Source organism: Balaenoptera acutorostrata, chromosome 10, assembly GCF_949987535.1.
Source record: "Balaenoptera acutorostrata chromosome 10, mBalAcu1.1, whole genome shotgun sequence".
NCBI lineage: Eukaryota > Metazoa > Chordata > Mammalia > Artiodactyla > Balaenopteridae > Balaenoptera > Balaenoptera acutorostrata.
In genome coordinates, this window is record NC_080073.1 from 49,453,350 (window position 1) to 49,478,151 (window position 24,802).

At 45.3% G+C, this 24,802-nt stretch overlaps 1 protein-coding gene across 1 annotated transcript in view; it reads right to left on the reverse strand.

Moving 5' to 3' along the window:
* Nucleotides 1–1,881: 1,881 nt before the first annotated feature.
* Nucleotides 1,882–24,802, reverse strand: part of DCLK3 (doublecortin like kinase 3) — a 32,925-nt gene continuing 10,004 nt past the window's right edge. Inside the window, exons 2-5 of the mRNA XM_057555762.1 lie at nt 17,108–19,047; nt 6,465–6,597; nt 5,053–5,220; nt 1,882–2,410 (exon numbers count right to left, since the gene is read on the reverse strand). Of these exons, the coding sequence (XP_057411745.1) occupies nt 2,217–2,410; nt 5,053–5,220; nt 6,465–6,597; nt 17,108–19,047 (2,435 nt within the window). The 3' untranslated portion in view covers nt 1,882–2,216. The remainder of the gene's footprint in view (nt 2,411–5,052; nt 5,221–6,464; nt 6,598–17,107; nt 19,048–24,802) is intronic.

Consider the following 24,802-nt stretch of genomic DNA (forward strand, 5'->3'; position numbering starts at 1 on the left):
GCCTGCGGACAGCACCCCCTCCTCAGGTGTCTGGGTCCCAGCTCCATGGTGCCCCTCCTCGGACCCCTGAGATCAAAGCACCAGCTGGTACCTCTTTGCAGTCGTTCTAAGTTCCTAGGGGGTGTCCCAGGCTCTGTTCCCTGGGAAGCCAACTCTGAGATGGAGATTAGCATGCAGAAGTTTCATCAGGGAGTGATCTCAGGGCCATCACGTCTGGAAGAGAAGGGAAAGCAGCAGGACTGGGCAAAGGGCTCAGCCAACCCCCACGGGGAGCTGTGAAGCTGGATGGCCCTTCAGTGTTGTCTGGCCGAGCCCTATATAGACCCATCATTGCATGCAGCCTATTCCCAGGAGGGGCATGTGATCCTGGGTGAGGTGACTCCTGCCAGCTAAGGGCAGTTCCTGTCCCTGGTGATCGCTGAGGGCTATCAGCCAGCATCACCCCGCAGCTCATTCCCTTCAGCCTTGAGGGGGGATCTGGGTGGCACAGTCAGAATGTGCTGCAAGGGTTTCTCCTCCAAACTTCTACATTCGAACTGCCCCAATCTCTTCCCTTGGCTCCTCATCTAGGAGTTACCATCTCTGAATTACTTCCTGTGTGCTTTCTGCATTTTCCAACACCTGTTCCAGCAATTCCTTATACTAAGCTCTCGTACTGTTCCTGTTTCCTGTCGGATGCACTTCCTCCACTGAGATGACACCTACACTGTGAGGGAAGGGATGGGAGGGGTGAGAAACCTGCACTTTGGGGCTGATTCTGTGTCCTATTGACCAGGTTACATATAACCTAGAAAGGTCAAGCTGGGAAATATCAGGATGATGTTTTGCTATCAGCTCATACGTACGCCCAGGGTCATCTGTTAGTACAGAAGTCCGGAGTGAAATAACCAACATGTCCTATGCCCTCCACAGTCTGCCCTGCAGATAGGAACATGCCTGAAAATTCTGAGCTCCTTCCAGCCCGGGTGTAACACATTGACTGCATTTCTGACATAGTAATGCACTAGATGGCTCCCTCGTGATCTGAAAATGTTAACACAGTCACACCTGAGTGCCTAACTTCACGTAGACGGGACTCAGACTCAGGGATCATCGGCTGAAACGCAGTCTAAATGGGTCCTGAAGGGGTGGGAATAAATCAATGATTTCTTTTTTTTTTGGTCATGCTGCGCAGCATGCAGGATATTAGTTCCCTGACCAGAAGGCGAGCCCGTGCCCCCAGCAGTGGAAGCACGGCATCTTAACCACTGGACCGCCGGGGAATTCCCAATGATTTCTTTTTTTTTTTTAATTATTATTTATTTATTTATTTATTTTTGGCTGTGTTGGGTCTTCGTTTCTGTGCGAGGGCTTCCTCTAGTTGTGGCAAGTGGGGGCCACTCTTCATCGTGGTGCGTGGGCCTCTCACTGTCGCGGCCTCTCTTGTTGCGGAGCACAAGCTCCAGACGTGCAGGCTCAGTGGTTGTGGCTCACGGGCCCAGTTGCTCCGCGGCATGTGGGATCTTCCCAGACCAGGGCTCGAACCCGTGTCCCCTGCATTGGCAGGCAGATTCTCAACCACTGCACCACCAGGGAAGCCCCCAATGATTTCTTCTTTCCATTTCAGGCTGCACCAAATCTGATTTTCAGTAAGGCTAAAATGCTAGAGACCAAGACCAGCACATCCTAAACAGACCTGGCCAGTTCATCAAGGGTCCATCAGCACATTTATACGTAGTCACAGTGGTTTCGGGAGGCATGTCTGAACTATAACTCCCTGGCTCTCATCACCAGCATTAAGAAGTAATCAGAATACAGTTACTTCAGTCATCCAGAGCACATTTTATTAACACAGAAGGACCACGATTCAGCTTATTAATCTCACAGGGGGAGTTTAGACCCTGGTAAGCACCACTCATGTAGTATACTATGAACTTGATTACAAGGAGGAAGCAAAACACATCATTATTACCAAAATTTCCTCACTGAGAACAAGTCTCCCCCTCACCCCCCAAAAAATGTATTAAAGTCTTCAAATCTAAAAATATGTTACAACATTTAACATTGACTCAAGTTTATTTTTTAAAATAAGCTTTAAAATATACTGAGTGTCTTCTCTCCTTCCCCTGATTCTCCAGTTATGGGAGGAAGGCTTTTTCACTGTTTTTCTCCTTGACATCTATCCTTTTTTCTGTCCCCAAGCAGAACTGAGGGCTGAGTGAATGCTGAGGCCGTGACTATGACGCCTGCTCTGCAGCCCTCGAGTGCTGGCTCCGGAAGTGGTTCTCGCTGCTGGGGGGCCCCTCCTTTTGTAGCTTTGCCCTTCTGGTCTTTCCAGCAGTTTCAATCCAGGGATGCTGAAGGACCTGGTGGGCCGTGTAGCGCTTTTTGGGGTCTACCACCAGCAACCGGCTCACCAGATCTTTGGCAGCTGTTGGAATGAGAGAAAGATGGAAAAATGAGATGGATGCAGGTGGTTTGGAGTTTTCCTTCCCCATATAGGAAATAAGGACACAAACTTTCCTGTTAGCACCATGGCTGGATCAGAGAACTTTCTGCCACGATGGAAACTTTCCATATCTGCGCTACCCACTTGGGACTACTGAGCATTTGAAATATGGCTGGTGCAACTGACGAACTGAACTTTTTTTTTTTTTTTGGCCGCACTGAGCGGCTTGCGGGATCTTAGTCCCCTGACCAGGGATTGAACCCGGGTCCTGGGAAGTGAGAGCACAGAGTCCTATCCACTGGACCACCAGGGAATTCCCTGAACTGAATTCTTATTGCATTTACCTTTAATTAATTTACAGTTATATTCAAATAGCCACATGCAGCTAAGGGCTACCATGTGGACATAGAGTCATGAGGTCAGGCCAGCAACTAACACCCATGGCGCCGCCCAGCCCAAGAGGACACATGGAGGCCACATAGCATAGTCTACATATTTTAAAAATTTGTAAATCAAGCTATCAAGTTGTTAAATAAAATATGTCCAATCTTCCTTCCTAAATTGATAAATATACCTCCAGATTGACAAAACTGAAAAACATGAGCAAAGAGATCTAAGTAGTAAATAGTGCAAATTCAAAATGAATTTCATTTTTTGCCCAAGACCATGACTGATTCTAGAGAGATGTGGTGACAGCTGGTGGGTCAGGTGGCAGACGGGGAGGAGAAGAGATTTCTCCCTGGCTCTCTGGCTCTCCCAGGCCGGCTCCCTGAGCCTCTTAACCAATTACTCAAGAATACACGGGAGGGAATTCCCTGGCGGCCCAGTGGTTAGGACTCCGTGTTTCCACTGCAGGGGGACATGGTTTCAATCCCTGGTCCGGGAACCAAGGTCCCTGCAAGCTGTGCAACACGGCCAAAAAAAAAAAAAAAAACCTGATGTAATAGAGGCATGAACGTATATATTAAAAAAAAAAAAGAATGCATGGGGAAAGAGATACCCATGTTTATTTACCTTTATTGGGGGATACCTCTTGTTCAAGGTCAGCTGTTCACCCACCAATTGCCCCGCTTGTATGGCCACTGTCCAGCCACCTCTTGAGCACGGAGACCACAGGATTTCTCCTACCCCACCCCGTTCAAACTGGGCAAATTCCGCCCACAATGTACCCCTTCCCCATCCATCCCAGCATCACTCCTTCAAGGTCCTCGGAGGACTCAGGGGGTAGAAGCCCAGGTTTAAACGGAATTCTCAGTCTCACATGCCTGTGTGCGGACAGTTGGATACCCCACCAATATGTCTGTGCTCCCCCTACACCCCCCAAACAGCTGCTCCTTGGCACCCTAGGGCACTGTGGGGAGGGGCTGGGAAAAGAGGTCTCACAAGCCTTGGAAGTGGGCTTGGGCCATTTGTGCAGGAAATTCTGGGGTCCCGGTTAAGTGGTCTAGAAGGGGGAGCCTGGGCTCTGGCGGGGGGCACAGCCTCTTGTCCCCAGAGTCTCCTCACTTCTGGGGAGAGATGTAACCAGAGCAGGCCCTCTAAGTCATGGGACTCAGGGCAGGGGCCACCATAACCAAATCTAAGAACAGTGTTGCACAGAACTTTCTAAAAATGATTTTTAGTCCTTCAATTCCCAAATTGCCACTGCCTTGATCAGCTCAAGACCCTTACTCTACGGGCAGCAAGCTACCCTCTGCCCACCTTATTTAAGTGCAAACAAATGAAGCTCTTCCCTTCAGGCAAGCCCCAACCCCAGATGAGGAGCCAGAGCTGAAGACAAGGGAAGATGAATAACTTATCTTAGATGATGTGTTTAGGGGAAACTGGGGAAAAGTTATCACTCCTATTCTACTTTTTCAGCTAAAGACTCAAAGACTCAAAACCCCCAATGATCTAGTTCTCAATTTTACAAGGGCAGTGGGTAGTACATACAAATCAGTAGAAACAAGGGGGAAAATTCCACTTGAAAGGGCCAAAAAGGAGGAGGACCACACATGCTTCTGCTTCACTAAAAAGTACCTGAGACCTTCTCCCTTGACCTTCCAGAGCCCCTGTGCCCCAAGTATGTCTCCATAGGACCCTGATTATTCACAGGTAAAATAAGCATCTCCAGTCTGTCCAATTCCCAAACACTTCTGTATGTGAGATGGCAGATGGCTTTTCTTTTTTTTTTTTTTGGCTGCACTGCAGCCTTGTGGGATCTTAGTCCCCCGACCGGGGATTGAACCTGGGCCCTCGGCAGAGAGAGCGCCGAGTCCTAACCACTGGACCGCCAGGGAATTCCCTATGAGATAGCTTTGATCTTTCCAAATGAGGATTACACATTTCTGATATTTTTCAGCTTATTTTTCAGCTCTGAGGTTCTTTAATTTGCTTCAGGAAAAGTATTTGGTGACTACAACCGGTGGTGAGAATCTTTCGTTATATCTCAAAGCAAGTCTTGTTCGGAATGCTATGGAAATCTACACCAATCTAGCAGGAAATAAAGGATGAAGCACAAGATGCTGACAGTCCAGGTACCAGAGTGGGTTCTCTGGGTGGCGTTTTACACATCTGACCTGATCCCCAGAGGGGCTCCAGCTCTCCATCCCCTTCCCTCCTGCCTGGGAAGCCTCAGTTCTCACCATCAGAGATGTTGTCCCAGTAAGGAGCCAGGAACTCGAAGTGGCCCAGCTGGATGATGTTAAAGAGCTCATCCTGGTCCCTCTCTGGGCTGCGGAATGGGGGGAAGCCGCACAGGAGGATGTAGAGGATAACGCCCGCGGCCCACATGTCCACCTCCAGCCCATAACCTGTGCAGTAGAGGCAGAGACACATTATCTCACCACTTTGGCTGCCATCTCTGTATCGAGGGGTCTCAAAAGCACACGTTCAGCCAACCAGACAACTCTGTGTATCCACCTTAATATCTCTACAGAGTCAGTGTGTTCAAAGTTTAACTCACCCCATCCCCATCTCCCCAAAGAGCTTACCTTTCCAACACCCTGTGTTAGTTGGTGCGAGCCCTACCATCTGACTTCCCAGAGTTCACGTAGACTATTTGCTTTCATTCCTCTCTTATCCAGCTCAGTAATGCCTCCATTAAAATGTCTATAGTCGCTCAGTACTCTCTTGTCCCACTGTCACCACGTTACTACAGCTACTATGCTGGCCACACCGAGTCCAGACTCACTTGTGGGGAATCCAGACTCAACCTACCCATCCAACTGCAATTCCCGCTGCTCCACTGAGGCTGGTCTTCTCAATGTCTCTACCACCCAACCTCATGCATAGTCTAGTCTCTGCATGTTGGCTTCCTTGATGCTTCTGCTGCTGGGACAAAATCTCTCCCTCCTCCCTACCCCCAACCCTACAACCCATCCAGAGCCTTCCCATCTTTAGCCATCATAGGGTGGCTAAACTGATTTCTCCTGGAGTGCAAGGATGGCTAAATAGGCATTCACATACTTGGAGCCATATAATAATAATAATAATGATTTCCTTGTATATCCTTTACAGAGTGTCACTAAAATAGTCCATTGGACCCTCATACAATATACAGGCCTGTAATAAATATTATTCATTGGGTTTGAAACGGGACCTCCTTTTCCTTTAAACGCAAGGTTGGTAAAGGAATTTTTAAGCCAATTACCATAAGATCTGTTCCAATTGTCTCCATTAGAGGTAACCTTGGGTGAGTGGCCAAATGGCCTTGCTTGCTTGCATTCCCCACCCAATTCTCCACCATCTTCCATCTCACTGTCCTGCCAACACACGTGCATGCGTGCGTGCGCACGCACGCACACACACACACACACACACATATACCACAATCCCTTCTCTGTAATAAGGGCAGCCCTGGTGAGGAAAAAGTTCTCATGCTTTGGTCAAGAAGACCTATTTCAAATATTTCCATTAACATCCAAGTACAAGCTTAGTGCCAACTCTCTGAGACTTTTGACTGCTCCATGTTGAAAAATGTAAAATTTAAATATTAAAAGTTAAACCTTGGTTAGTAAGTGAGCTGGAGTCCCACAGAGCAACGTGTAACTCTTACCTTTCTCAGAAAGAATTTCAGGAGCTACATAAGTCGGAGTCCCACAGACAGTAAATATAGGTCTCACCACATGCTTTGCAAGACCAAAATCAGCCAGTTTCAAGGTGGTAGATTTGTCCTCATTTCGCTGAACCTGTAAGAAATCAAAATCCCCAAACCACCAAAACTGTGATGAGAACAAAGAAGGAAAACTAATAGGACAACAACCATGCAAGTTCAGGATAAGCAAACAATAAAACACAGGACCTTATAGATGAACCCAACACTGACAAATCCAACTTGATCTCAGTGACACATGCTCACTAAAGAACCAATGAGTTAGATTTTCTCTGCTGTCCAATATGGTAGCACCATATTGCCACAGATGGCTATTTATTTTAAATTAATTAAATTAAAATCTAATTAAATTAAAAATTCAGCTTCTCAGATGCACTAGCCACATTTCAAGTGTTCAATAACCATCCATGGCTAAGGGCTATTATATTGGACCGTGCAAATCTACAACATTTCCATCAGTACATAAGGCTCCACTGGGCAGCACTGAGTTAGAACAAGGATCAATGATATTTTTGAGCACAGACTAGCTTTAATGAGAACTAGAAAATGCCTGTGGGTAATGCAAAGTCGGAGCAGAGGAAAAAAAGAAAGGAAAAAGAAGTGGGAATTTGAATGAAAAAGTAGACAAATAAGCAGTGGAGGCTAAAATTATATGGTTTACCTAGCAAACACTTCTGTCGTGCTTCTTTGATGCCAGGCGCTGTTTATAACATCTTACAAAATATTAATTCAGGGCTTCCCTGGTGGCGCAGTGGTTGAGAATCTGCCTGCCAATGCAGAGGACACGGGTTCGAGCCCTGGTCTGGGAAGATCCCACATGCCGCGGAGCAACGAGTCCCGTGAGCCACAACTACTGAGCCTGCGCGTCTGGAGCCTGTGCCCCGCAACGGGAGGGGCCGCGATAGTGAAAGGCCCGCGCACCGCGATGAAGAGTGGCCCCCACTTGCCGTAACCAGAGAAAGCCCTCGCACGAACCGAAGACCCAACACAGCCATAAATAAATAAATAAATAAATAAATAAATAAATAAATAAATAAAAGATTACTATTAAAAATAAAATTAATTCATTTAATCGTCATTGCAGTCCTGTAAGGCCATGTACATTCCCATTTTACAGATAAGGAAATGGAGGCACAGTTACATAGTAAATGGTGAGCTGGAGTTTGAACCCTGACACTTGGGCTTTAGAGTCTGTGCTTGTAACTGGTGTATGATGCCGAATCTTCCAGCAAAGGGTTATTTCTGTTGCAGGAGGCTGAGGAGGTCTCATCCAAAGGCCCCCAAAGAATCGGAAGCAGGTGGGACAGAGGCAAACCTCCACCATCAGGGGGCACAGCCAGCCATTCTCGACCCTGAGTTTTACCATGTTGTTACCAAAAGGGCTTTTGCAGTAAATCCGTCAGGCTGTGCTGGGCCCAGGAGTGGTCCCTCTTGGGGGAGAGATGGCCTTGTCCCTGGGAGCATTTCTGCTGTGTGGCCAAGACCTCCAGAGCATCTGCTGGGCTGTCTGCGTTTCAAGATTAAATGAATTAATATCATAATTTTACCCTCCACAATAGTTCACCTCTGCAGAGCAGGACTGACTTCACGCAAAATAGGAAGTATTGATAAAGAAAGTCAGCCTTGCTATCTTCCTCCTCCCCTTTTAGGATCTCCTCATCCAAACCGAGGGCCTCCTTCCCAGGCACGGCCCTGGTCCATCCTCTGCTGTCAAGGCTCCATCCTCCTCCCCTGCTTTACCGGGCCCGCATCTCATGGTAGAAGCTGATGGCTCAGGCCAAGGTGAGCTGAGTGGTTAATTTCAGCGCTATGGGAAACTCACTGGGATTAGCCTGGGTGATCTCATCCAAGTGAGACTCACTGGAGCCACCAGGGCTATAGGAGAAATTATCAACCTGTCTGCAGGTGCACGCCCTTGCATCCTGACTGGAACGGGGGCCAAGGTTCCCAATGCACCGACCAGCACTTGGGGGGCTGGAGGGCATTAGGCAGGGCTCCGGTTCTCCCTGTGCTGCATCAGACCCACACCCGAAAATGCGGGGCAGGCAGCCACTCCCCGATCTCCTCAGCCAAGGGTAAGTGCTCCAAACCTGCTTTGGCTCCTGCCAGAGAGTTTACATCTCTGTAAGCAGAATGTGTTTTAACCACTGAGCCCAAGTCACTGCTGGGCAATCTAATCAATATCTCCATAATTAACCTAACCTAATGGAAATCACAGATGTAGAACTAAAACACACTTCTGCTTTGGTCTGTGTATCGAGACAGACACAGCCCTAAAGGAGACTGGAGAGGTAATTATTAGAATAATTTACACTAGAAAATCTACTTTGGAAGGCAAGGACAAAAAAAATGTGTGCTGCCTTAAGTTTCCAGATGGACCACCTACATGAGTCCCATTTGCTGGGTGACTGCTGAAAAAATCTGTCCCTCACAAATATTTGTAAATATTCCCAACCAAATGATCAGCATTAAAAGCATTTGGCTGATTGAATACACCAAAATAAACTATGAATCCCTATGCAAAATGACGAGCATTTCCTTCCTCAAACCCCCCCATCTCCCCAACCCCCGATTCCAAAACCCGGCTCCACTGAGTCAGGAGCAGATGAAACATGATGGAGACTTGGTCTTTTAACTATTTTGAAGTTTTTCATGAAATTTATTTTGAAAATGTATTATGTTAAATGTCCAGATGCTGACGGATACATTTTCAAATACCAAATCTGTTTTTAAAAATTATTTTATGGCCTTCCTAAAATAATATTACGCTGCTTCTTGTCTCCATAGCTTTTCTCTTTGAGTCTCAGGATGATGAGACCCGTAGCAGAACCCGAGGGTGGTTAGGATCCACAGAGTCATTTGTTCCTTCCGGAAAGTGAGAATGTTCTGTGTTTTTAATTCTTCTGTCTCCAGCCTCTGCTGTCGGGAGTTATGTAACATTTTTTAAAATTTATTTTATCTTTTAATTTATTTTATTTACTTGGTTGTGCCAGGTCTTAGTTGCAACAGGCGGGCTCCTTAGTTGCATCATGTGTGCTCCTTAGTTGTGGCAGGTGGGCTCCTTAGTTGTGGCAGGTGGGCTCCTTAGCTGTGGCATGCGAACTCTTAGTTGTGGCCTGCATGTGGGATCGAGCTCCCCAAGCAGGGATCGAACCTGGGCCCCCTGCATTGAGAGTGTGGAGTCCTAACCACTGCACCACCAGGGAAGTCCCGGGACTTATGTGACATTTTTCAGAGCTGTCAGTGTGACTTGAGACTTATTTACTTCGCTTACATGAGCAGCTTAACTACATTTAGGGTCACACACTGACAGTGTGAATTTTGTTTTTGGTTTTTTTGGTCTTTTGTTTTCCAACAGGCACCTCACATTCTTGGCTTCAGAACAGTTCTTACCTTAATCCTTGAATTCAAATGACTGACATCCTCCTGGAATAACTCTTCCTTCTGGTATTTGTGCAACTTTTTTTTTTTAAATTTAAGTATAGTTGATTGACAATGTTGTGTTAGATTCTGGTATACAGCAAAGTGATTCAGTTTATATATATATATATATTCTTTTTCATATTCTTTTCCATTATAGTTCATTGCAAGATATTGCATATAGTTCCTTGTGTAGGACCTTGTTGGTTGTCTACTTTATATATAGTAGTGTGATCTGTTAATCCCAAACTCCTAATTTATCCCTCCCCCCACCCTTTCCCCTTTGGTAACCATAAGTTTGTTTTCTAAGTCTGTGAGTCTGTTTCTGTTTTATAAATAAGTCCATTTGTATCATATTTTCGATTCTGCACGTAAGTGATATCATATGATATTTGTCTTTCTCTGTCTGAATTTCTTCACTTAGCGTGCTCATCTCTAGGTCTGTCCATGTTGCTGCAAATGGCATTATTTTAGTCTTTTTTATGGCTGAGTAATTTTCCATTTTATATATGTACCACATCTTCTTTATCCATCCATCTGTCAATGGACATTTAGGTTGCTTCTTGGCTACTGTAAATAGTGCTGCTATGAACATTGGGGTGCATGTATCTTTTCAAATTAGAGAATTCATCTTTTCTGGATCTACACCCAGGAGTGGGATTGCTGGATCATATGGTAGCTCTGTTTTTAGTTTTTTAAGGAACCTCCATACGGTTCTCCATAGTGGCTGCACCAATTTACATTGTGTGGAACTTCTGAAACCATCAAAGTCTCCACCCAAACAGGAAACTTGTCTACAACATCTTCCCACCAGACTGTCGTTCACCCCTGGTTGAAATCTCAAGATGGAAAAGATCCCATAGCTTCACATGGCAGACCATCCAGATCATAGATTAAGTTGTGAGGAGGTTCACCCCACGTTGATCCAGAATTCCACCTCCACCCCTTTTTTCTAAATCTGCCCTCTGGGAAGGACACACCACTTCCAAAGATGGGAAACAAGTACCAGGATTCCCCCCAGGGTGCTTCTGGTTTCTCTAACAGGCTCCCAGGTGGTACCAATGCTGCTTCTCGAAGTTCACATCCGAGAATCCTCAAGCTTATCCTTATAGGATCAGGTCTCCTGACCCATCATCCCCTTCTCGCTCCTCCCTACGCTAAGTACGGCTCTTGAACCAGCAGCACCAGCATCACTTGTGAGCTTGTTGGAGACCTCAGGCTACCCCAGATCCACGGAACAGAACTGCATCTCTATGAGACCCCAGGGCGATTCTTGTGTACTGTAAAGTTCTAGATAATCCCTATTTCATTGACGCCTCTTTTAACAAAGAATGCCCAGAAATGAACACCATATACCATGTATGATTTGAACAAATCAGTGAGCCTCAGTACCCTCAGCTGACTAGGCACTGGGTGGCCATCAAGGCAAAGACCCCACTAAATGACCCACTTCGACGCCACAGCCCCAGTGCACACATCTGACCTTGCCCTCACCCCACATCTCCGTTTCTCTATCTACAGGTTTATCTAAATTCCACTGCTCTGGGTCACATTCCTTCTGGGACTCCTCTTCAATTGCCCTCTAACTGAAAGTGTGTTAGAGATTAATTTACATGGTACTTTAATGACTCCTGGTCCATCTGCATCCATCATCCCTTTTTCCAGCCACACCAAAGTACCCTGCTTTGAATCCAGACAATCTACATTTACATAAGCAGCCAGATCACATCTGGACAGTCTCAGAGCTTCAAAAGGAATCTTTCCTTTTCTGAGCCATTAACAGCCTCCTCTCCTTCAAGGGCACAATTTAAATGTGATCTTGATCAATGATCATCTCTGAACAGCAGATGGAAGCAGAGTACAGACCAAACAGCACGCGGCTCCTCCTAAGAAAAGGGGTAGAGCTTATTTATCTTTGTCGACTTCTTACTTCATCCTTCATACTTCCTCTGGCCTTCTCCCTCCAAGTTTCCATTTCCAACTGGCCATGAGGACGGAAATGATCTTAGAAACCAATTCACATGGAAATGCCAATGCCTAAAATCAATTTACATTTCAACAGCAAAAGATAGCGTAATACAAAGAATGACTGAAAAAATCAGTAGGGACAAAGTTTTCCCAGGACCTGTCACATGACCGGCCTGTGACATGCCTTTGGTGTCTACACATCATCACCTCTCTGGCTCCTGTTTGCTTCTCCCAGGGCCCAGTCAACACCACACAGCACATTCCAACCTCTCCAAGCGAGCACATGCTGGCAGAAGAAGCAATTAACACTGATATTTCTTCAAGCTGAAAATTCTCATAATTAAAACTTTTTTTGCAAGGTTTCAGGAGTCTAAATAGCCCTAAGGGAAGAGGGGCACTAGCATCTTATCAGGAAATGTGATTACTAGAAATAGATAAGCTCAGTAATACAGGCCTAAAATTTTACTCTAGGGCCCAATTATCAGATATAAATATTTCTGCTGGTGAAAACAACATGGTAAGCTTGCTAGATCCATTAAGAGCTCCTAGCACATTCTGGAAGTCTCTAAAAGCAGCCACAATCAGCCATGTAATCAAAAGTTAGTTCTAACATCATCAGTCTCCTAAGTTTAGGGACGTATTGATACATGCAGTAGCCATCCATTAAAGGAAGAAACAATTACTTTGATAATACAAAAGTCAGCACAAGAGCAGAACACTAAATTAAAGTCAACTAAAGAACATTAATTGATGGACAGTAGTCACCATGGTGATATTTACTAATATTAACTCTCAGAAGACCAGCCAAGTTTGCAACATAATTATCCTAACAGCAGGTTTAGAGATGACACCTTTCTAAACTCAGACAATGAGTCAATTGTCAAATCCAACACTCCCCAGATCTTTGCCTGAAAAACCACAAAGAACTGATGTTAGGTAGCATTTAAAGTCTGACATAACAATATATTCAACTTTACTCATCTGGAAAAAGGACAGACACGATTTAGAAATGTGACAGGCCCACTCATTCTGAAAAACACCAGCTGACAGATTATCCACAAGACAGAAAAGATGTTACCCTATGCCACCAAAGATGGCTCAGATCTGTAGCTTTTTGCAGCTTCTGAAGGAGACTTACCACCACGAAAGAAAGTTTTTTATTTAAAAAAACAAAAAGTGGGCTTTCTTGCTTGGTGCTTTGTGACCACCTAGAGGGGTGGGATAGGGAGGGTGGGAGGGAGACAAAAGAGGGAGGGGATATGTGGATATATGTATACATATAGCTGATTCACTTTGTTATAAAGCAGAAACTAACACAACATTGTAAAGCAATTAAACTCCGATAAAGATGTAAAAAAAATGATACAATAAAAAAAAGTGGGCTTTCTTTAAAATCAGAAAAAAAGGGTCGAAATATCAATTACAATTAACACCAATAAACAACTCATGTATTAGACTGAAAAATTATAGCTCCGCTGCAGTTTTTCCTCTCTCTCAGGACACACACACACACACACTTCACTGCCTTTAAGGGCACTAAAACACATATGAACTGACATTTAAATCCATGAAGGTATCGCCAAATGACTTCTCATAGGCAGCTAGCTTGTCCACACTAAATGTGTTCCTTGCAATTTTTCATTTCCTGAAGCAAATCTCTCCATGCCATCTGCAAGTGCTGACTTTCTCCATTTTAAAAATTGCTGACAAGTCAGTCCCTTAACACAAGTGAGAGTCTCTATTGCCCAAGAGATGGGCCAGCTCGACAGATTGGTTCCAAGACCCTGTGCAGAAAATGCAAGCTCAGATGACTGTCCCCAAAAGAAAACAATCCTATAGGGTAAAGGATCTCACTCCACATCCTCGAGAACGTGTATCACTGTTCTGATGCTTTATTAAGCACAGCCCCAGGGCTTCCCTGGTGGCGCAGTGGTTGAGAATCTGCCTGCCAATGCAGGGGACACGGGTTCGAGCACTGGTCTGGGAAGATCCCACATGCCACGGAGCAACTGGGCCCGTGAGCCACAATTACTGAGCCTGCGCGTCTGGAGCCTGTGCTCCGCAACAAGAGAGGCCGCGATGGTGAGAGGCCCGCGCACCGCGATGAAGAGTGGTCCCCACTTGCCGCAACTAGAGAAAGCCCTCGCACAGAAACGAAGACTCAACACAGTCATAAATAAATAAATAAATAAATAAAAGAACGTGAATTAAAAAAAAAAAAAAAAAAAAAAGCACAGGCCCAAAATGTGCTGCTCATGGGACCCACCCAGGTCTCTAGTCAGAATTCCTCCTGCTTACACAATTTGGTGAAAACATCAGAGGATCCATAAAGAACACCGCTCTGTCACGATTCCAAAGTGCCATTGTAAACAGGGTCCGGCATATCACACATGGGGAAAACTTGGGCTCAGACCCAAAAGACAGAAACAAAAAGCAAGTGAAAAAAGGATGAGGACACTTAGCTCATGCCTCCCTGGTGGCGCAGTGGCTAAGAATCCACCTGCCAATGCAGGGGATAAGGGTTCGAGCCCTGGTCCGAGAAGATCCCACATGCCGCAGAGCAACTAAGCCCATGCTCCACAACTACCGAGCCTGCACTCTAGAGCCCGTGAGCTACAACTACTGGGCCTGAGTGCCACAACTACTGAAGCCTGCGCACCTAGAGCCCGTGCTCCACAGCAAGAGAAGCCACCACAATGAGAAGCCTGTGCACCACAACAAAGAGTAGCCCCCACTCACCGCAACTAGAGAAAAAAGCCTGCATGCAGCAACGAAGACCCAACACTGCCAAAAATAAAATAAATAAATTTAAAAAAATTTTTTAAAATATGATTTAAAAATGGAATTCTTAGAGAATTCCCTGGTGGTCCAGTGCTTAGGACTCGGCACTTTCACTGCTGTGGGCCTGGGTTCAATCCCTGGTCAGAGAACTAAGATCCTGCAAGCCGCGCAGTGCGGCCAAAAAAACCCAAAAAACAAAAATGAAATTCTTCAAAGGGAGATTTATTCCCTGGTAATTCAGACCATTCAGGCAACCAGTCAATGATCTGCAATTCTATGAATCTGGACAAAAACAAGACTGCTTGGGCTTCCCTGGTGGCGCAGTGGTTGAGAATCTGCCTGCTAATGCAGGGGACACAGGTTCGAGCCCTGGTCTGGGAAGATCCCACATGCCACGGAGCAGCTGGGCCCGTGAGCCACAACTACTGAGCCTGCGCGTCTGGAGCCTGTGCCCCGCAACGGGAGGGGCCGCGATAGTGAAAGGCCCGCGCACCGCGATGAAGAGTGGCCCCCACTTGCCGTAACCAGAGAAAGCCCTCGCACGAACCGAAGACCCAACACAGCCATAAATAAATAAATAAATAAATAAAGTAGCTATTTAAAAAAAAAAAACAAAAAACAAGACTGCTTGATTTAGGGGTCAATGTAGACCTCACTTCACCAAATAATTAGCTCAACTCACTCAGAGTTTCATTCTGCTTGTGGGAGCAGCTTACAAGCAGATGAATGTACTGGGATGATGTTTGCAGGCTGGCTCTACAGCCATGAAATTAAAGGAAACAGGTTAACTCCTTTCCCCTCCACCGCCCTCCCCACCAAAAAAAAAACTGTGGCTCATGAAGATCACTGTCTCCATTTACTACGGCTTCATGTGCAGCAATCTGGCTTTGGATTCTTCCTCATGATGTCCACCTTAATATCAGACTCATTCCTAACATAATAATAATGAGAGTAGCTGCCACTGATGGAATGCTTGCTACTTGCCAGGCAGCATGCTGGGGTCTGTATTCATTCTTTCATCCAACTGATATTTATTGAATCTCCACTATGTGACAGAACTGATGTAGTTTTCAAGGTACAGTCTGAATAAAACAAGGTTCCTGCTGTCATAGAACTTTCCAGGAGGAGGAAAAAGAAAATAGAAGAATAAATATGGAACGTATCAGGCGGTGATCGGGGCTACAAAGAAGAAAGTGGGACAAAGGGGCCAGAGAGTGAACATGTGAAGTGCACTGTCCTAACAAAGCCCACCAGCAACACACTTGAAATTCAGGAACACACTGGGTTCACTGACTCATTGCAACAAGGGAGATCCCCAACATCTTGGGGATCCAGGCATCTAAGTGAGAGGGTGTTCAATGAACTTGTTGTAAGAGCTGGGTTGTGTTAGGTGATTTGGGAGAGGGTGCATGAAAGCAGGATTTTGCTCTGAACTGGATACTGTCAGGAAGTGAGGGTAATTCTATGATTGGGCATCTTGGTAATTCTTATCTAGAAGGTGGGAGGAAGGTGGGGCAGTGAATCATAGTCACCCAAAAGGGAAAATGTAGCCCCATTTGTGGTCTGGACAATCTTGTTCTTATCTGGATTTGGATATGATGATGAAGAGGTCTTGCTTTTGTCTGGATCCATCATGGTCCTAGAGTGTCCTTATTTGATGTTGGTGCTTTGGGAGATTGTTTACATCCAAAAACAGAACAGCTGAGCTGTGTGTGCCAGGCCAGCTCCTGGTAGTCTCAGGCTGCTTTTCCCTTTGCCGTGCTCAATCCTCCCTCAACCTTCTAAGACAGGTACTATTACTATTTCTCTTTTATAAGTGAGGAAACAAAGGCCCAGAGAGATGAAAGGACTGATGCTAGAGGCTTTCGGGATCTTAGTTCCTCGGCCAGGGATCGAACCCAGGCCCCCTGCAGTGGAAGCTTGGAGTCCTAACCACTGGACTGACTGGGAATTCCCAGTACTGAGCCTTTCGAACTCCTGCGGCAAGACCTCTTCTGCAAAAGGGCCAGGGGGACTTTTGGTGGGAGGGTGGGCTCAAAGCCTGCAGGGGGAGCTGCTACCAGCAGACACCCCTAGCACCTAGGCCAGAGGATGTGCAAACGCCCAAGAAATGAAGTCCACCTGATGACTGTCAAGGTGAAAATATTTTTCTCCCAGGCATGAGGAAACAGTTTCCATTTTGTTTAAATTGGAAGGCTTCTTTCTCAATAATTTAATCAAAACCCATTTATCTCTGCAATTCATGAACTACAAGCAAAGTTTTAAATACTGAAACGAGTATGTTAAAAAAAAAAAAAAAAAAGGCCATAAAGGTAATGCTCTAGCGCACAAGGGTACCAGAGTAGAAGCCCGTTCCTACTTCCTGTATCCCATGTTTTATGACCTCCCTCTTCCACCGCAGGCAGGGCGGGGCTTACCAGCAGGTTTTCCGGCTTGAGGTCCCGGTGGACGATGCTCTTGTCGTGCATGTGCACGAGTGCCTTGCACAAGTCCATGAGCATGAGGGCAGCATCGCGCTCCGGGAACTTCACACTTTCTATAATGGCATCGAAAAGGTCCCCTCCCTGCACGTACTCCATGATCAGGTAGATCTCCGCGTCCGTTTCGTACACTTGATGCAGTTTCACGATGTTGGGGTGCGAGAGGCTCTGGATGATCAGGATCTCGCTGTCGACCATGTCCTCCTTCCCCTTGAGCTTGGACTTGTCTATGATCTTCATGGCGTAGGCCTGCTGGGTGCCGCGGTGCCTGCACTCCTTCACCACCGCGAAGTTCCCGTCCCCGATCACGCGGCCCGGCTCATACTGCTTGCGCACGTCGGCCGCCAGGATGCCCGGGGGCCGCCGCCTCCTACCGCCCGGCCGCTCCGCCTTGCTCTCCTCCGGCCTCGTCTTGGGCTCCTTTTCTACCCTGGCCGGCGGCTCATCTCGGGAAACCATCCTCCTCCCTCCGGACGCACCCGGCTTTTTCCCCTTTTCCGCCTCCTGCTCATCCCCTCTGGTCCTGGGGAGCTTCTCTGGGTCGAGGTCGGCAGGATGCTCCCTCCGGAGCCAGCCTCCCTGCTTGCTCCTGCCTACGCTCCTGCTGTCCTTCTCCTCTCTTATGGGTTGGGCTTCCCCGACGACGTCCCTCTTGGCCTTGGCTGCTGCTGGGCGATGACCTTCCTGGCCTCCTGGGTCCCGGTCCTCTTTCTTGTCGGTGCTTTTGCTGGGTCTCCTCGGCTCCTGAGGCGGGTGCCCGGGACTGCTCCGGGTGCCCTCCTTCCAACCTTCCTCCCCACCCTGGGGCTTCTCCTCAGGGGACCTCCTGCAGCTCCTGGTCCTCACCAACCTCTCTACGTCATAGCCGGGGCACCTGCCCAGGTCCAGCTCGCTGGTGCCCAGAGAGAGCCGCTCCTTCTGCAGGCTCTGCTGGAGCTCTCTTTCCCGCTTACACTTCTCACACCTGATTATTTCCCCCGACGTCTTTTCAATCTCCACCCCCAGGTGCTTCTCTCCGCTAGCATGCCTCTCCAGGGTGGCGTCCCTGGGCACCTTGCTGCTGGGTTCAGGCTCCCACTTCCCCCTCATCCACTTCTTCTGGGCCCTCACCCTGTCCTCCACGGGGGTCCTCCCCTGATGTCTGATGGCAGCCTGGGACCTGGCAGCCTCACCGGAGCTCTTGGTGGTCTCGGTCTCCCCACAGTGGTGACCCCCTTTCAGAGCCTTGCTATAAAGCCTGCTTCTCAGCCTTGGAGAGGGGAGCCAGCTGTGCTGGGTCAAGGTCAGGGCCCGGGCTTTGCTGGGGTACAGTTCCTCTATAGCCACCTGGATGTTCTTCAGCGTCAGTGGCTCTTTGCCCACAGCTATGAAAGCATCTCCTTCCCTGAAGAAATCAGACACACTCCTGATTTCCCTGCCCTTGAGGCTGAACAGCTTCCGCACGCGGTCACTCTTCCATCTGGGAAAGCCCAGGGCCTCTGAGACGTCGGCCAAGAGCTGCTCGAAGGTCTGCACCGACCGTCTGTTGAGGAGCAGCGTGATCTTGCGGAGGGGGTGCCCACCCAGCTTGACTACGGTCACGACCCTGGGCTTCAGCAGGCTGCTGTCAGCGTGGACAGGGTGAAGGCCACCCTGGGGGCTGAACGTGGGCACCATGGAGCCTCGAGGCCCCAGGAATGGTTTCTCCAGGCTCCCTCGGCCAGCAGGCAGCCACGTGCCCTGCAGCTTCCGCTCCGTGATTCTCGAGCTTAAACATTTTAGAGAATGTTCACAGAGACCTCGATGTCCTGCAGGGGAAAAAGGACAAAACAGTATTAGTCCAAGAGGTTCAAAGAGCCTTCTGACCTTCACCAAATCTTTACTAAAGATGACTGATGCTGTTACAAGTTAGAAGTGTGCTCGTTGAGGATCTGCTTGAAACAGTGGAGCCTTTACTGGTTAGGTCTAATCCCCGGTCTCCTCCAAGAGAGACCAGGAGTACAGAATGGAGTCGGCACTGGGCCTGAGGTGGCTCCTCAGGTCTTATGGGGAGCAGGACGGACCATGCCTTGGGGGCCCCTTCCAGGCAAGGCCTAACCCTAAATGCAACTCCCGCTACCCTAAAGTAAGATGAGCTTCAAGAATCTACAACTGAGATAAAAGGTCCAGCGTTTGCTGCCCAGGAAATACCAACAAGAGGTCAGAACTTTCTGGAACTTTAAAAAACCCAAATCATTTGTTTTTTTCCCTGCTAAGTCAATAAGCCTTTATTTTTATTTTTTCCATTTTTAAAAAATTAAAGTATAGTTAATCCACAATGTTGTGTTAGTTTCAGGTATACAGTAAAGTGACCCAGGCACACACACATATACGTATCTATTCCTTTCCAGGTTCCCCCTCACCACTTAAGAATCCAAATCTTACCCACTTCTTTGCCAAGAACAGTTTTCTCAGCTTGACTTTCAACCCACTCAGGGTGAGGCAAGATGTGAAGAGGTTATGATCGCAGAATTTGAGACAGATCTGGATTTGAATCCTGGCATGGCCACTGATTCTTTGCGTGAACTTGGACAAATTACCCACGTTCTGGTTTTTTTTTTCATCCATGAAGTGAGAATGATAACACCTTCCTCCCAGGATTTTTGGGAAGAGTAAATGAGAAAATGATTACGATTCACCTGAATGAGTGCTTGACACACAGAAAGGGCACAGTGATAGCCAGTTATTAATATTGTCCTTATGATTTTTTTAAAATATAGATTTTATTCCTACAGTTCAAATTTATTTCCCTTTTTTTTTTTTTTTTGCAATTACTTTATGTCAAATTTTTTGCTGCACGGCATGTCGGATCCTAGTTCCTCAACCAGGGATCAAACCCGCGCCCCCTGCATTGGAAGCACGGAGTCTTAACCACTGGACCACCAGGGAAGTCCCCTGTCCTTATGATTGTAATATCTCTTTTGTATGATCATTTCATTTTGGTAGCAAAGGAACTCATGGGCCAACATGACAAGGTGGTCTTCTCCAAATGGTTTTTCCTCTTGGTATTAAAAAAAGGAAAGAAAGAAACCAAAATCATATTAATAATGAGAATGTGCTCATTCTCATGGTGTTTCCTGATAAACTGAATAAATGAATAAAACAAGACTCTGTATTTCCTGGTCAAATGTACCCAGCCTTACCTCATTTTATTGTGTTTCACTTTATTATGCTTTGAAGATATTGCATTTTTTATCAGCTGAAGGTTTGTGGCAACCCTGGGTCAAGCAAGTCTATCGGCTATTTTTCCAAATAGCATTTGCTCCCTTCGTGTCTCTATGTCACATTTTGGTAACTCTCACAATATTCAAATTTGGTCATTATTGTTATATTTGTGATGGTGATCTGTGATCAGGGATCTTAGATGTTACTCCTATGACTCACTGAAGGCTCAGATGATGGTTAGCATTTTTTACCAACAAGGTATTTTTATATTAATGTATGTACATTGTCTTTTTTCCCAATTTATACTTTCTTTTTTTAAATTAATTTTTGTTGGAGTATAGTTGCTTTACAATGTTGTGTTAGTTTCTACTGTACAGCAAAATGAATCAGCTATACTTATGCATATATCCCCACTTTTATGGATTTCCTTCCCATTTAGGTCACCACAGTGCATTAAGTAGAGTTCTCATTAGTTGTCTATTTTATACATAGTATCAAGAGTGTATAGGTGTCAATCCCAATCTCCCAATTCCTCCCACCCCACCCCCTTTCCCCCTTGGTATCCATAAATTTGTTCTCTACGTCTGTGTCTCTATTTCTGCTTTACAAATAAGATCATCTATACCATTTTTCTAGATTCCACATATATGTGTTAATATATGATACTTGTTTTTCTCTTTCTGACTTACTTAACTCTGTACGACACTCTCTAGGTCCATCTGTACATTGTTTTTTAAGACATAATGCTATTGCACACTTAATAGACTATGGTAGAGTGGAAACAAAACTTTTATATGCACTGCAAAATCAAAAAATTTGTGTAACTCGCTTTATTGGGATATTCGCTTTATTGCAGTGCTCAGGAACCAAACCCGCGACAGCTCCAAGCTGTGACTATACTTGAGACAAAAGTGGTTCAATTTTCTTTTTTGTCCAGGTCAGGAAAGGAAACAGGAAAATGACAGAATGTGGAATTCAGTTAAACCATGAGAGTGGTTAATTATTAAAGTTGCCCCACAGGATCCGTATGTCATATCCTACGTGCAGCAATCTGCCATTTATGCTTCCTTTAAAAAGAAGTTAAAAATGATAATTTTTTTTAACATCTTTACTGGAGTATAACTGCTTTACAATGGTGTGTTAGTTTCTGCTTTATAACAAAGTGAATCAGCTATACATATACACATATCCCCATATCTCCTCCCTCTTGCGGCTCCCTTCCACCCTCCCTATCCCACCCCTCTAGGTGGTCACAAAGCACTGAGCTCATCTCCCTGTGCGATGCAGCTGCTTCCCACTAGCTATCTATTTTACATATGGTAGTGTATATATGTCCATGCCACTCTCTCACTTCGTCCCAGCTTACCCTTCCCCCTCCCCGTTTGCTCAAGTCCATTCTCTACGTCTGCATCTTTATTCCTGTCCTGCCCCTAGGTTCTTCAAAACCAATTTTTTTGTTTTTTTTAGATTCCATATGTATGTATATGGTAGTATACGGTATTTGTTTTTCTCTTTCTGACTTACTTCACTCTGTATGACAGACTCTAGGTCCATCCACCTCACTACAAATAACTCAATTTCGTTTCTTTTTATGGCTGAGTAGTATTCCATTGTATATATGTGCCACATCTTCTTTATCCATTCATTTGTCGATGGACATTTAGGTTGCTTCCATGTCCTGGCCATTGTAAATAGAGCTGCAATGAACATTGTGGTACATGATTCTTTTTGAATTATGGTTTTCTCAGGGTATATGCCCAGTAGTGGGATTGCTGGGTCATACGGTAGTTCTATTTTTAGTTTTTTAAGGAACCTCCATACTGTTCTCCATAGTGGTTGTATCAATTTATGTTCCCAAGAACAGTACAAGAGGGTTCCCTTTTCTCCACACCCTCTCCAGCATTTATTGCTTGTAGATTTTTTGATGATGGCCATTCTGACTGGTGTGAGGTGATACGTCATTGTAGTTTTGATTTGCATTTCTCTAACGATTAGTGATGTTGAGCATACTTTCATGTGTTTATTGGCAATCTGTATATCTTCTTTGGAGAAATGTCTATTTAGGTCTTCTGCCCATTTTTGGATTGGGTTGTTTGCTTTTTTAATATTGAGCTGCATGAGCTACTTGTAAATTTTGGAGATTAATCCTTTGTCAGTTGCTTCATTTGCAAATATTTTCTCCCATTCTGAGGGTTGTCTTTTCGTCTTGTTTATGGTTTCCTTTGCTGTGCAAAAGCTTTTAAGTTTCATTAGGTCCCATTTCTTTATTTTTGTTTTTATTTCCATTACTCTAGGAGGTGGGTCAAAAAGTATCTTGCTGTGATTTATGTCATAGAGTGTTCTGCCTATGTTTTCCTCTAAGAGTTTTACAGTGTCTGGCCTTACATTTAGGTCTTTAATCCATTTTGAGTTTATTTTTCTGTATGGTATTAGGGAGTGTTCTAATTTCATTCTTTTACATGTAGCTCTCCAGTTTACGGAGCACCACTTATTGAAGAGGCTGTCTTTTCTCCATTGTACATTCTTGCCTCCTTTATCAAAAATAAGGTGACCTTATGTGCGTGGGTTTACCTCTGGGCTTTCTATCCTATTCCATTGATGTATATTTCTGTTTTTGTGCCAGTACCATACTGTCTTGATTAATGTAGCTTTATAGTATAGTCTGAATTCCAGGAGCCTGATTACTCCAGCCCCATTTTTCTTTCTCAAGATTGCTTTCGCTATTCAGGGTCTTTTGTGTTTCCAAACAAATTGTGCAATTTTTTGTTCTACTTCTGTAAAAAATGCCATTGGTAGTTTGATAGGGATTGCATTGAATCTGTAGATTGCTTTGGGTAGTATAGTCATTTTCACAATGTTGATTCTTCCAATCCAAGAACATGGCATATCTCTCCATCTGTTTGTATCATCTTTAATTTCTTTCATCAGTGTCTTATAGTTTTCTGCATACAGGTCTTTTGTCTCCTTAGGTAGGTTTATTCCTAGGTATTTTATTCTTTTTGTTGCAATGGTAAATGGGAGTGTTTCCTTAATTTCCCTTTCAGATTTTTCATCATTAGTGTATAGGAATGCAAGAGATTTCTGTGCATTAATTTTGTATCCTGCTACTTTCCCAAATTCATTGATTAGCTCTAGTAGTTTGCTGGTAGCATCTTTAGGATTATCTATGTAGAGTATCATGTTATCTGCAAACAATGACAGCTTTACTTCTTCCTTTCCGATTTGGATTCCTTTTACTTCTTTCTCTTCTCTGATTGCTGTGGCTAAAACTTCCAAAACTATGTTGAATAACAGTGGTGAGAGTGGACAACCTTGTCTTGTTTCTGAGGTTAGAGGAAATGGTTTCAGTTTTTCACCATTGAGAACGATGTTAGATGTGGGTTTGTCATATGTGGCCTTTATTATGTTGAGGTAAGTTCCCTTTATGACTACTTTCTGGAGAGTTTTTATCATAAATGGGTGTTGAATTTTGTTGAAAGCTTTTTCTGTATCTATTGTGATGATCATATGGTTTTTCTCCTTCAATTTGTTAATATGGTGTATCACGTTGATTGATTTGCGTATATTGAAGAATCTTTGCATTCCTGGGATAAACCCCACTTGATCATGGTGTATGATCCTTTTACTGTGCTGTTGGATTCTGTTTGCTAGTATTTTGTTGAGGATTTTTGCAACTATGTTCATCAGTGATATTGTCCTGTTGTTTTCTTTCTTTGTGACATCTTTGTCTGGTTTTGGTATCAGGGTGATGTTGGCCTCGTAGAATGAGTTTGGGAGTGTTCCTCCCTCTGCTATATTTTGGAAGAGTTTGAGAAGGATAGGTGTTAGCTCTTCTCTAAATGTTTGGTAGAATTCGCCTGTGAAGCCATCTGGTCCTGGGCTTTTGTTTGTTGGAAGATTTTTTTTTTTTTTTTTTTTTTTTTTTATGGCTGTGTTGGATCTTCATTTCTGTGCAAGGGCTTTCCCTAGTTGTGGCAAGCGGGGGCCACTCTCCATCGTGGTGCGCAGACCTCTCACTATCGCGGCCTCTCTTGTTGCGGAGCACAGGCTCCAGACACGCAGGCTCAGCAGCTGTGGCTCACGGGCCCAGTCGCTCCGCGGCATGTGGGATCCTCCCAGACCAGGGCTCGAACCCGTGTCCCCTGCATTGGCAGGCAGACTCTCCACCACTGCGCCACCAGGGAAGCCCCAGTTGGAAGATTTTTAATCACAGTCTCAATTTCAGTGCTTGTGATTGGTCTGTTTATATTTTCTACTTCTTCCTGGTTCAGTCTCGGAAAGTTGTGCTTTTCTAAGAATTTGTCCATTTCTTCCAGGTTGTCCATTTTATGGGCATAGAGTTGCTTGTAGTAGTCTCTCATGATCCTTTGTATTTCTGCAGTGTCAGTTGTTACTTCTCCTTTTTCATTTCTAATTCTATTGATTTGAGTCTTCTCCCTTTTTTTCCTA